At 42.7% G+C, this 12,906-nt stretch overlaps 2 protein-coding genes across 5 annotated transcripts in view; one reads left to right on the top strand and one right to left on the bottom strand.

Annotated features, from left to right (window-relative positions):
* Nucleotides 1-12,906, bottom strand: part of LOC123770268 (follistatin-related protein 5) — a 427,322-nt gene that overhangs the window by 158,842 nt on the left and 255,574 nt on the right. The window lies entirely within an intron of this gene.
* LOC138373365 (phospholipid scramblase-like) lies at nucleotides 5,950-6,372 on the top strand. The gene has a single exon (XM_069339562.1). The coding sequence runs from the start codon at nucleotides 5,950-5,952 to the stop codon at nucleotides 6,370-6,372; it is 423 nt and encodes a 140-aa protein (XP_069195663.1).

Below are 12,906 nucleotides of genomic sequence, written 5' to 3'. Positions count from 1 at the left end.
TACCATTATTTTTTTCGGCTGATTTCGACAATGAGTATATATATATATACGCCGTTCCTAGTCTGTCGTCTGGGGTGGGGGGGAGAAATTGCCCTGTTGCGTCGTACAGCTGTTGCGTCGTACAGCTGTTGCGTCGTATAGCTGTTGCGTCGTACAGCTGTTGCGTCGTACAGCTGTTGCGTCGTAACAGCTGTTGCGTCGTACAGCTGTTGCGTCGTACAGCTGTTGCGTCGTAACAGCTGTTGCGTCGTAACAGCTGTTGCGTCGTATAGCTGTTGCGTCGTACAGCTGTTGCGTCGTACAGCTGTTGCGTCGTAACAGCTGTTGCGTCGTACAGCTGTTGCGTCGTAACAGCTGTTGCGTCGTACAGCTGTTGCGTCGTAACAGCTGTTGCGTCGTACAGCTGTTGCGTCGTACAGCTGTTGCGTCGTAACAGCTGTTGCGGATGGTAATTTGGCGGACGCTCACAGGTGAATGCTTCTATCAAGTGACTGTGTTAAGAGGTAGTGTCCTTGCCATCTCACAGTCCTGAATGAAAATGAAACATTCTAATGTGTTTAGCTAAGTTGTGTTTAAGTCAGCCACGACTACAAGAGTAACGTGACTCCTTTGACGTCCTGGGAGTTGGCTGCGAGACTCGTCTGGTTCTTCCTGCAAACATTTCCTTCAATTTTTGTTACCACCCGACGAACAGAACATACACGCGGGATAAGCCATGACTTTTTGGACTGTTTCTGTACTCTGTGTTTGTAAGTTTTTTTTATTTTGTTAGGTGTGTTTGGGCAAAAATACACCCAGCCGAAAATCTGTGTAAACTTGTTATATAAAACTTTTTGTTTCTGTACCGAGAAATCCAGCGTGATGTGGATTTAGTTCTAAGCAGGGCTCTATTTATTGTACCCACGGGCTCACCATAGCCCGTGCTACTTAGAACTTCTTGTTCCAAGTAGCGAATCTTTAACAACAACAACAGGGCTCTATTAAGTCTTACTTAAGGCGTGATATAGAGCCCTTGTCGCTACTGGGGACACGAGATGATTTATCCTGGTCATTGTCACCCATCATACAGCACTGACCAATCATGTCTCTCTTGAACAATACACTCTCGATTCTAATTGGCGGAGGATTACCACTCTAAACAAAGCAAGGTATTTTGCAGAAACATTGTGAGGAAGTCTGTCAAAGAGGACTCACCGGACGTTCTAATTAGCCACACGTTCTAATTAGCCAAACATTCTAAGTGATCGGACATTCAAATTGCCCCGACATTCTGACTCTACGTTCTAATGGACCCTAACATTCAAATTCGCCAACGTTCTAGTGACGTGGACATTAGAAATTTTGCTTCACATTACAATTTAGAGGAAATGTATGAGCCAGCCCCAACATCTTGGGGTAGATAACTACAGGTAACATCGACTTGTGTGACTTTTGATCTCTCAGACATTTCGTGCTTTTGTTTAGCATACGTTACAAAATATACTTAGATAACTGTATTATCAAATGTGTAAATAAAATACATTGTATGGCTATGTATGTGACTCATTTATCAGTTATATACACAAAATATAAATATCGGTAAATGGCCATGTGATACTTCAAACAATCTTTCAGAGGATACAATTGTAAATGTTACAAAAATTACAGCAAATATTACCGAAATATTTCAGGGAGAACTGTATATTTAGGCTTATTTTTCTGGGTAAGATATTGCTGAATACTTAGATAAGATTTGATAAAGGTTTCGAATAGTTTTTGTGATGCAAGATGCTGAGGACGTTCATCTCCGTGTAGAGTCACGGATGCTCTCCCGTGTATACTCACCTAGTTGTGCTTGAGGGGGGTTGAGCTTCGGCTCTTTGGTCCTGCCTCGTGACTTGTCAGTCAACTGGGGTACAGATCCCCCGTACAGAGGATCCAGAGGGATACAGAGGGGTCTCGTAGCCTGGTGGATAGCGCGCAGGACTCGTAATTCTGTGGCGCGGGTTCGATTCCCGCACGAGGCAGAAACAGATGGGCAAAGTTTCTTTCACCCTGAATGCCCCTGTTACCTAGCAGTAAATAGGTACCTGGGTGTTAGTCAGCTGTCACGGGCTGCTTCCTGGGGGTGGAGGCCTGGTCGAGGACCGGGCCGCGGGGACACTAAAGCCCCGAAATCATCTCAAGATAACCTCAAGATCCCTGAACGTATAACTACAGTGACACTGAAAAAAAGTTTTTTTTCTAACGCTTCTGAGGCTCATTTGAGCACTTTTGTTTCCACCTGTGTCTACCTTTGTTCGTGTTAAACCCATGTTAAATAGTTTGGCATTATCTACCCCTGTCAATTCCTCTTAGAATTTTATAGGTGGTAATCATGTCTCCCCTAACTCTTCTGTCTTCCAGGGACGTGAGGTTTAATTCCCGTAGCCTTCCTAATAAATCATACCTCTCAGCTCTGGGACTAGTCTGGTTACATACTTTTGGATTTTCTCTAATTTTGTCTTGTGTTTACCTAGATGTAGACTCCAGGCTGGAGCTGCATACTCGAGGATTCGTCTGTGTGTATTAGTATTCTCAAGTCTGGTACGAGGAGCCTTCACTTGTCATCATTCGTCACAACGTCGTCCTTGACGACGCAACAGTCGTCGTGTTGAGTAGCCAAGTGTTTACATTCTCAACTCTAACACCAATCCCATCTTAGTCTGTTCTTAAGTGTTAATCTTCAGGCCCTTCTTACCACTGAAAGCTGCCGGCAATTCTAAAACCCTCCTATGATTGGTTATGAGAATCACTATTGATTCTTTACTGTGTTCCCCCAAAGTAAATATCAAGTAATGAGTTAAATATTCCTATAACGAAGCAAAGACTTTACTTAACAAATTCCCTATTTGCTTCATGCCGGAGCCACACAGACTGTGAACACCATAGAAATAAACTACTATAGACAAAATTATACAAAACTAATTAGCCAATTACACCCTTCCCGAGGATATGCCGTCACTCCCCTACACTTTGGCTACACAGTCAACTTGTGGATTCATTGTTATCAAGTAATTTGGTTATCCACTCATCTGTGTTGACACTGAACCCCACTCCATTCAAGCCACGATAGCATTACCTATTCAGGACTGTTATGCTGCCCAACCAGCTCCACTCTCCGCTCTGAGGGAATGGAACGTAAATACGGAAATGGTCTTGTAGCTCTCTTGTAGTGGAGAGCTACATGTATATGTAGTCGGCTCCACTCTCCGCTCTGAGGGAATGGAACGTAAATACGGAAATGGTCTTGTAGGTCTCTTGTAGTGGAGAGCTACAAGTATATGTAGTGGTGTATGTACGAAATATTTGTAGTGTTAGTATCTCATTCTCTCCCTTCAAAGATCTAAGAGAATATCTACACACAGAAATCACAATTGATGCCTCAAATGAACAAATCCACAAGGGCCGTGACGAGGATTCGAACCTGCGTCCTGGAGCATCCCATTTGTTCATACACACGTGTCATCTGCTAGTATCTCTCTTATCTTCTATACATATGAAATTAATCGAAGCTTGTCTCCATCTACTATTGTGTTGCTAACACACACTGGCCTGGGTCTCTATACCTCCACCTGCCCCTACAGGTGACGGGGGAGGTGTCGGAAATAATTATATAATTATTATAATACTTATATAATTATAATAATACTAATAATAATAATATAATCACTGAACGAGGATGTGAACAAGACCAAGCAGCGTTTATTCCGTTTTTGCATCTTGCTAATCACTACACAATGATACACTATTACAAATGGCTCACAAAATCCACTTCTAGACTCAAAAATAATCCACCCGTCCTTATACAACCAAAATAATCACAATAATCCATTTTGGGCGATGATTAGGAGAGGTAACCAATCCTTTTCATAGGAGCACATGGCTGGTAAACCCGCTAATCGGCTTGCCAACTTAGATGAAAAAAAAGAGGAGTATTCTGTAAACTCCACTGGGCGAATGGTATATACAGAGGGGAAGGAGAGAAAAGAAAGAAGGGTAAACGAAGGGAAGAAATAGGGATAGAAGAGAAGAAATGGAAAAATAGAAGAGAGGAGGTATAACTTAAACGGGAGTTTAAAGTGAGTTGAAATTATGGGAGATGGAATGGAAATAAGAAGAGAAATGAAGTGGAATGACAAAGCAAGAAGAGAAGAAATGTTAAGAAAGCGAATATAAAATGGAAAGAACAGAACAATGAGATATAGAAAAATAGTAAAACCAAAAAGAAACGAATGTAAAAATTAAGGAGAAAGACGCAAGAGAGTTTCAAAACAAGAATGTAAAAAAGGAGATAGAAAAGAGAGAGAGAGAAGAGAAGCAGAGGGATAAGAAGAGCACTCAAGAACCAGGTGTAAACAGCAAGAGGAGAATGAAGAGTTCCAGAGGGAAACCTTTAAGAAGATAGATGATTGCGCTCCTGGCTTTTATAGCCTGTTTAAACATGCAAGTTTTTGTCTTACAAGTGAAGTTCAGGTTTTTAGATACCCACTTGTGCTGTGAGCGCCTCTTTACTCTGGTGGCGGCGAGCACAATCTCATACAAGGCTGTGAATAATGAGAGAGAGAGAGAGAGAGAGAGAGAGAGAGAGAGAGAGAGAGAGAGAGAGAGAGAGAGAGAGAGAGAGAGAGAGAGAGAGAGAGAGAGAGAGAGAGAGAGAGATAGACAGACAGAGGAGTCAGAACTTCTCTTCAACGCTACACATGCCCAAAAATGCACTCCAGATGTGTGTGTCTATTGCAGATGGGAAGAAGTTCCTCCTCTTATCTCAGTGCAGGTCTCTTACCCTCTCCCATCAGCGTGGGAGTATTACCCATCCTCTCCCCTTACCCTGGGAGTATTACCCCCTCCCCCCTCTCCTTACCTCACTGTGGGATTAGTGCCCCAATCTTCAATTTACGTGGGATCAGTGTTTCTCTCCTCCCTCACAATGGGCACCTCAGACCTCAGCATGGGAGGTGCCCATTCTGCCAGACCTACTCCTCCTCCTCCTCCCACACTAAAACTCACTCTTTACGACCAATTTCCAAAGTTGTTACATGAACTTTGAGAGATTCTGAAAGTAATTTGAGATAGACATTGCAACGTGATAGTCCGATATGGAGTACAAACAAATTCAAGTCTGTTTACAAACGCAATTTTCTCGACAGATCCGATCGAGTCGTTTGGTGTTTGTTCCTATAAGCTGTTGCTGTAGTTATAACTCAAGATATACCTGCGTGGGAGTAGTTGGTCGGGGTATATGGTAATTATATACTAGGTAGCATACCAGGCGGGTGGACAGATCTGTCTCTCAAGTCTCTGTATGTGTGGTAAATCTGTCTTTCTGTTTATCTGTCTGCCCGCTCTTTCCCGTCTGAAATTATCAGCTTTGCACAGGAACCGGAGCTTGACAGGTCGCCTACAGGACCTGACCTCTACTCGCCAGGTCATCACTGACATAGTATGATGTCCCCTGTCATCATAGGACCCAGTATGATGTCCCCAGGACATCAAAGGACCCAGTATGATGTCCTCTGTCATCACAGAACCCAGTATGATGTCCCCTGTCATTATAGAACCCAGTATGATGTCCCCTGTAATCACAGGACCCAGTATGATGTCCTCTGTCATCACAGAACCCAGTATGATGTCCCCTGTCATCATAGAACCCAGTATGATGTCCCCTGTCATCACAGGACCCAGTATGATGTCCTCTGTCATCACAGGACCCAATATGAAGTCCCCAGGACATCAAAGGACCCAGTATGATGTTCCCTGTCATCACAGGACCCAGTATGATGTCCCCTGTCATCATAGAACCCAGTATGATGTCTACTGTCATCACAGGACCCAATATGATGTCTACTGTCATCACAGGACCCAATATGAAGTCCCCAGGACATCAAAGGACCCAGTATGATGTTCCCTGTCATCACAGGACCCAGTATGATGTCCTCTGTCATCACAGAACCCAGTATGATGTCTACTGTCATCACAGGACCCAATATGAAGTCCCAGGACATCAAAGGACCCAGTATGATGTCCCCTGTCATCACAGGACCCAGTATGATGTCCTCTGTCATCACAGAACCCAGTATGATGTCCCCTGTCATCACAAAACCCAGTATGATGTCCCCTGTCATCATAGAACCCAGTATAATGTCCCCTGTCATCACAGGATCCAGTATGATGTTCCCTGTCATCATAGAACCCAGTATGATGTCCCCTGTCATCATAGAACCCAGTATGATGTCCCCTGTCATCATAGAACCCAGTATGATGTTCCCTGTCATCATAGAACCCAGTATGATGTCCCGAGGTCATCATAGTGGCCAATATGATGTCCCGTCACTGCATCTAGTATGTAAATAAAGCATCTTAGCACTCAAAACTCCAAAACCTTCACAATAAAGTATTCACTCTGGAACCAAAACAAACATCTTCTCACCTGAGTACAGTAAGGTTAGGGGGGTGGGGGCGCTAGTGACTGTCAAACAAGGCTGTTACACACACACGGCTGTTACCTGCAAAGGAACAAACAGTTACAATTAGATCCACTGAGTATAATGGTTATAGAAGTCCGATTTTTTGTTTTACCATCATCTTGACTATGCAATATCCAGCAAGATTGATCGGCGTTAACTGCTCAAGATGCAATCAACTTCCTTCAAGAGCAGCACTTGATCTGAAGACCAGCTCGACATACCTGGGTGTTCCGGAACAGGGGTGGAGTCAGAGGAGCGATGGAAGAGGAGCAGGGAGCTTCCTTTTCCTTGACGATGGGTCTACCTTGAGGTTACCTTGAGGTGCTTCCGGGGCTTAGCGGCCCCGCTGCCCGGTCGTCGACCAGGCCTCCTGGTTGCTGGACTGATCAAATACGCAGTTGGACGCGGCTGCTCGCAGCCTGACGTATGAGTCACAGCCTGGTTGATCTAGAAGACATTTTATAGCGGAAATATGATATATTTAGCGATGTTTCTTAATTTGCAAAATCAAGTGTTGTTTAAGACGAGGGGAGGGAGGGAGAATCGTGGGAAAGGGAGGAGAAGGGAAGGGGAAGGGTTGGAAGAGATTATAAAGGAGAGGAGTGCTAAGTCATGCGTTAATCTAAGTATAAGTGTGAAGTGGAGGCACTTAAGTCTTGGGGAATAGTGATGAGTCTTGCGTGTGTGGGGGCTGGGGGAGACCGCACACTCAATTATTATTCACACTCCCTTATCACCCTTGTTACCCTTATCACCCTGACACCATCATCCTCCTGACACCACCCTTATCACCCTGACACTTGTATGTGCATTTAGTACACGCTACAAAATGTGTGGGAGTGTGGGACAGGCAGTCACTGCACGCTACATAGCCGTGTGTGTGCGTGCGTGTGTGCGTGTGTGTGTGTGTGTGTGTGTGTGTGTGTGTGTGTGTGTGTGTGTGTGTGTGTGTGTGTGTGTGTGTGTGTGTGTGTGTGTGTGTGTGTGAAGGGGGGGGGGGTCACACACTGCGCTACCTGTACACTATGTATACACTATGTATACACTATGTATACACTATGTATACACCCACTCTAATGTCTCCTGAACTGAGATTGCCACCCTCACACACACACACACACACACACACACACACACACACACACACACACACACACACACATACACACACACACACACACACACACACACACACACACACACACACACACCAACCTAATACTCAGCAAGCGAAATATTTTTCTTTCACGGTCCCATGCGCTAACCTTCTACCCCCAAGAAGCCTTTCCCCAAGCTTAGGAACCCTATATTCAAACACCAATCCCAGACCCCGGACGCTAACTACCCTATTACGAGCATGATGGACCCCACCTCTGACCCCCCCAATTTCCCAATCCCCCCTCCCCGAGCAGACACCGCGCACGGTTAAGCGACCAATCATCTCTGGATGGTAAGGAAGGGTGGTTTACTTCTCTGTGAACCCAGCCTGAATGATGGTTAATGCCTCTACTGCTGCTGGTAGAGGGAGCTAAGAGGTTTGCCTCTGGCGGATGACGTTGAGAGGGGGAGGTTGGTTGCATCTGGTGGATGACATGGGGGATCGGTAGCTTCTGGTGGATGATATGGGGGGATCGGTAGCTTCTGGTGGATGATATGGGGGGATCGATAGCTTCTGGTGGATGATATGGGGGGATCGATAGCCTCTGGTGGATGCACAAGTCTCAGGGCATATCATCCACCACACATCATTCCCAGAATTTGGGTACAACATTCCACCTCCTCTTCCTTTCTCCTGCTCTATTGCACCTACTTCTATTCTCTCCTCCTCTCCCCTCTTCTCTCTTTCCATTTCTACCCTGTTCTCTCGCCTTTCTATCTCCCCATCTGGTCATAAATAACACCAAAAAAAGAATAACATACACTTATTAAATATGTTATTAATTACGAACATATTTGTAGCTAAGAATAAAAATGGTTATATTCTCTGAAACCTGTTATCTTTAACTGGTATAAAATAACGTGATGGTAAAACAGGTGAGCGTTGAGTTGAACTTTTTCCCCAGCACGGATTTTTACTCTCAGTAATGAACTATTACGGAGAGTTTTCGAACAAATACGGACGTTCGGATATTGCTGGGTGTGTGTCGTTTTCTTTCTGGTGTTTATTTGTGGGTTCCTTGCGTTTTAAGAACGAAAAGGGGGGTTATATAGGTGTGTGTGTGTTTGTGTGTTTGTGTGTGTGTGTGTGTGTGTGTGTGTGTGTGTGTGTGTGTGTGTGTACTCACCTATTTGTACTCACCTATTTGTGCTTGCAGGATCGAGCATTGACTCTTGGATCCCGCCTTTCCAGCTATCGGTTGTTTACAGCAATGACTCCTGTCCCATTTCCCTATCATACCTAAAACACACATACATACCGTGTGTGTGTATGTGTGTGTGTGTGTGTGTGTGTGTGTGTGTGTGTGTGTGTGTGTGTGTGTGTGTGTGTGTGTGTGGTGTTGATTTATCGATAAAGTTTTTGAAAAAGTAATGTATTTTCGAAGTTTTTCATTGAAAAATTACCTCTATCTATTTCGCTCATTCAGATTTTTGTGATTCACGATAACTATATTTTATCTTTTCACCGTAACTTAGATAATAAACTATGTCGTTAGTTGCCAAATTCCTCCACACCTGACACTAATATCTGAACTTACACATGTGGGTAAATGATTGAAAAACTCATTTTCCACTTACATATGTGCGTAAACGACTAAAGAAACTCACATTAATACTTACACACACACATAAAAATATGTATCATATACACGGGCACATGAGAACACGTTTATTCAACACATAAACATACACATATTCAATACAAAAACACATATATTCGTTGAAAATATACGGCCACAAAACAGGTAAACATATTCATCAATACATTCGAAAAGGTATACCCTAGGAGGAAGACATATGGGAAGGAATGAAATGGAACAGAAAGGAAAGAAGGAATAAAGAATAGGGAGTATTAGGAGGAATAGGGAAACAGGGAGGTAAGTGAGAGAGGGATTAGGAAGAGAGAGTGAAAGGGACGTGGTTAAATCACTATGTCAAGAGAAAATTTTTAAAGCAGGCACAACACAAGAGGAATATATTTAACTGCAAGGTACATTCTTGGGAGATTCTAATCTTCAAACATTCTGATTAGTCGCGGATTTGATTCCTTTGTTTCAAGTAGCGTTTAATCTCTCTCTCTCTCTCTCTCTCTCTCTCTCTCTCTCTCTCTCTCTCTCTCTCTCTCTCTCTCTCTCTCTCTCTCTCTCTCATACGTGTACGTCTGTATGCCTATCGAATAGAGAATTGTGTACGTTCTTAAAACTGTGGATGGAATGGAAGTGGCATTCATTTCTATATACAACGCATTCCATTTGCTATCTTCCTGTTCAAGTTGAATGACGTGTGCATGTGTATGTGTGTGTGTGTGTGTGTGTGTGTGTGTGTGTGTGTGTGTGTGTGTGTGTGTGTGTATACATATGTATGTTTTTCGATGTATCAACGTGAGATGCAAGTAAAACACAAACCACAAAGAGCACCAAACAGCAACAAAAACAGTTAATTACATAAAACCACAATTTCTCCAGAAATTTCAACAGAAATTATTTTGATAAAAGCAATAAACAAATCATATATAAAATTAACTTTCATCAAAATAGCAATTATATGTAATTGAGTTATTTTCTCTCCTGATGAGTTAGCCTGCGGTGGTGCCATATATCTATAGAGTACACTCGGCTGTATTTAGCTCTTGGGCGCCGGCATTTCGTCCTCTGGACACACTCTGGACACACTCTGGACACACTCTGGACACACTCTGGACACACCCTCCACCATGGTGGGGTTGGTTACTCTCCACTATGGTTGGGATTTTGCAGCGTTTCTTATAAGCAGAGTTCCTCGTTTTCTATGTTAATGTTGTGTTTCATATGTAGATTACAGACTGATGCGGCTTACAGGAGTTTACAGTTATGTAGGATACGGTGTTCTGAATTCTACCTTGTCAAGGTTCCACAAGGTTTCTCGGATATTTGTCACGTCTGCTCATCACGCAGACGCCATTTTATTAATGTATTTCTTTTGTATTTTTAATGTAATGTACTGGGTTACACACTCCCAGATCATTGCCTGTCTCACATTCAGGAAACTGCTGCCCTTATAAGCAGGATCGGTGTTCTTTCTACTGCGCTTTTCCTCATTTACATTTGTAAGAGTTGAAGTCTAGCAATCATCTTTACGACTATGAAGCGCGTCTGAATCTCCCTGTAAACTCCCGAATATATCACTTCTTCTAATTTTTCTCATCAGTTTTGCATCATTTGCTAACAAGGATAGATGAAGCATATCACCTGAGCAAGTCGTTTACATAAATTAGGAACAGAATGGGTTCTAATATATAGGTTTTTGCTGCACCTTCTTGTGCAAGGTTCGTGGTATACAAAGTTCTGAATGATTTCTTACACGAGTTTCTAAAGGCCGTTCTTATGTTGGCCAACCTGGCATATGCCGCTGATCTTATCCTCTTGATATGGGCTTCAAGGGACACGTCTGGCATGATATCAACCCCCCCCCCCAGGTCTTTCTCTCTCTCTGAGTCTAGAAGAATTTCATCTCCCAAATGATACCTGATTGTAGAATTCTATTAAACCTGTAAGGCAAGATTTACCCTCCCTGAACCCATGTTGATGGTGTGTCACGAAGTCCCGTCTCTCCAGATGTGTTACTAGGTTTTTCCTCGCGATCTTCTCCATCACCTTGCATGGTATACAAGTTAGGGAAACTGGCCTGTAGTGTTTATTGGGGCTACATTAGCCGATGTAGTGCGTGTGTGTGTACTCACCTAATTGTACTCACCTAATTGTGCTTGCGGGGGTTGAGCTTTGGCTCTTTGGTCCCGCCTCTCAAATGTCAATCAACTGGTGTACAGATTCCTGAGCCTACTGGGCTCTATCATATCTACATTTGAAACTGTGTATGGAGTCAGCCTCCACCACATCACTTCCTAGTGTGTGTGTCTGTGTGTGTGTGTGTACGTGGGTGCGTAATTCAATTATACATTTCCTATTCATCTCCAGTGACCCCCTGAAGGTCAACTTTCCACCTATTTCAACCTGGCTCACTTGGAAGTGGAGGATAATATGCTAACACTAGGGACCCAAGGTTCAGTAACAGAGCCAGTGTCACTCGGACCCTCCCGACGGACTCTATAAAATATTTTCTTGACATCAAAGGGGCCCTTGGAGGGAACAGACAGACACCCAGACGGTGAGATTCTTAAGATGCTCCACGTCGCTTCCCTGCCGGATGGCCCTAACGAACGGCATCCTTCTGGAGATGCGAGAACTATCTTTTATCTTTTATGAAATGATAACGAAACTGAAGTAAAATATAAATGTGTTTACTGAGATAAATTTGACAGAGTTACTTGAATTATTAATAATTTTATTCCTATAAAAGAGTGATTAAAAACCGTTATCATAATTTATAAATTAACATAAAGAACTATTGTTTCAGTTAGTAATTACTCGTAAGACTTCTTGATAGGTAAACAGTTGTTTGTAATGAAAGTGAGTAAATTAATTTGATGAAAACAATATATGAAACAAATCAATCAACCAATCTGTATATAAATTATATATTTGATATATAACACCCCACTTTTACTGCTAAGACTATACTAAGGATATATTCCAAGTTTACATTGGTCGCATTGAACACTGTGATGTGTTCATTAGTCTACACTGAACATTGTGATGTGTTCATTAGTCTACACTGAACATTGTGATGTGTTCATTAGTCTACACTGAACACTGTGATGTGTTCATTAGTCTACACTGAACATTGTGATGTGTTCATAAGTCTACACTGAACACTGTGATGTGTTCATTAGTCTACACTGAACACTGTGATGTGTTCATTAGTCTACACTGAACACTGTGATGTGTTCATAAGTCTACACTGAACACTGTGATGTGTTCATTAGTCTACACTGAACACTGTGATGTGTTCATTAGTCTACACTGAACACTGTGATGTGTTCATTAGTCTACACTGAACACTGTGATGTGTTCATTAGTCTACACTGAACACTATGATGTGTTCATTAGTCTACACTGAACACTGTGATGTGTTCATAAGTCTACACTGAACACTATGATGTGTTCATGAGTTCATACTGAACACTTGTGTTCATTTATGCTCAAGTAACATAACTTTAATAACGAAATTTACTTCATATGACAGATAATAAAAATACGAATAAGAATAACAATAACCAATAATAATAACTCCAAGAATAACAATAATAATTGAACAAATTATCATAACAATTTTGAACATCTGCCCCTTCCCTCCCCCCCCACCATATGTGAACACTGTACCTCCA

The sequence above is a fragment of the Procambarus clarkii genome, chromosome 42 (genome assembly GCF_040958095.1).
Source record: "Procambarus clarkii isolate CNS0578487 chromosome 42, FALCON_Pclarkii_2.0, whole genome shotgun sequence".
NCBI lineage: Eukaryota > Metazoa > Arthropoda > Malacostraca > Decapoda > Cambaridae > Procambarus > Procambarus clarkii.
The sequence above is the reverse complement of the archived record's forward strand: the minus strand, read 5'-3'. Positions and strand labels throughout refer to the sequence as shown.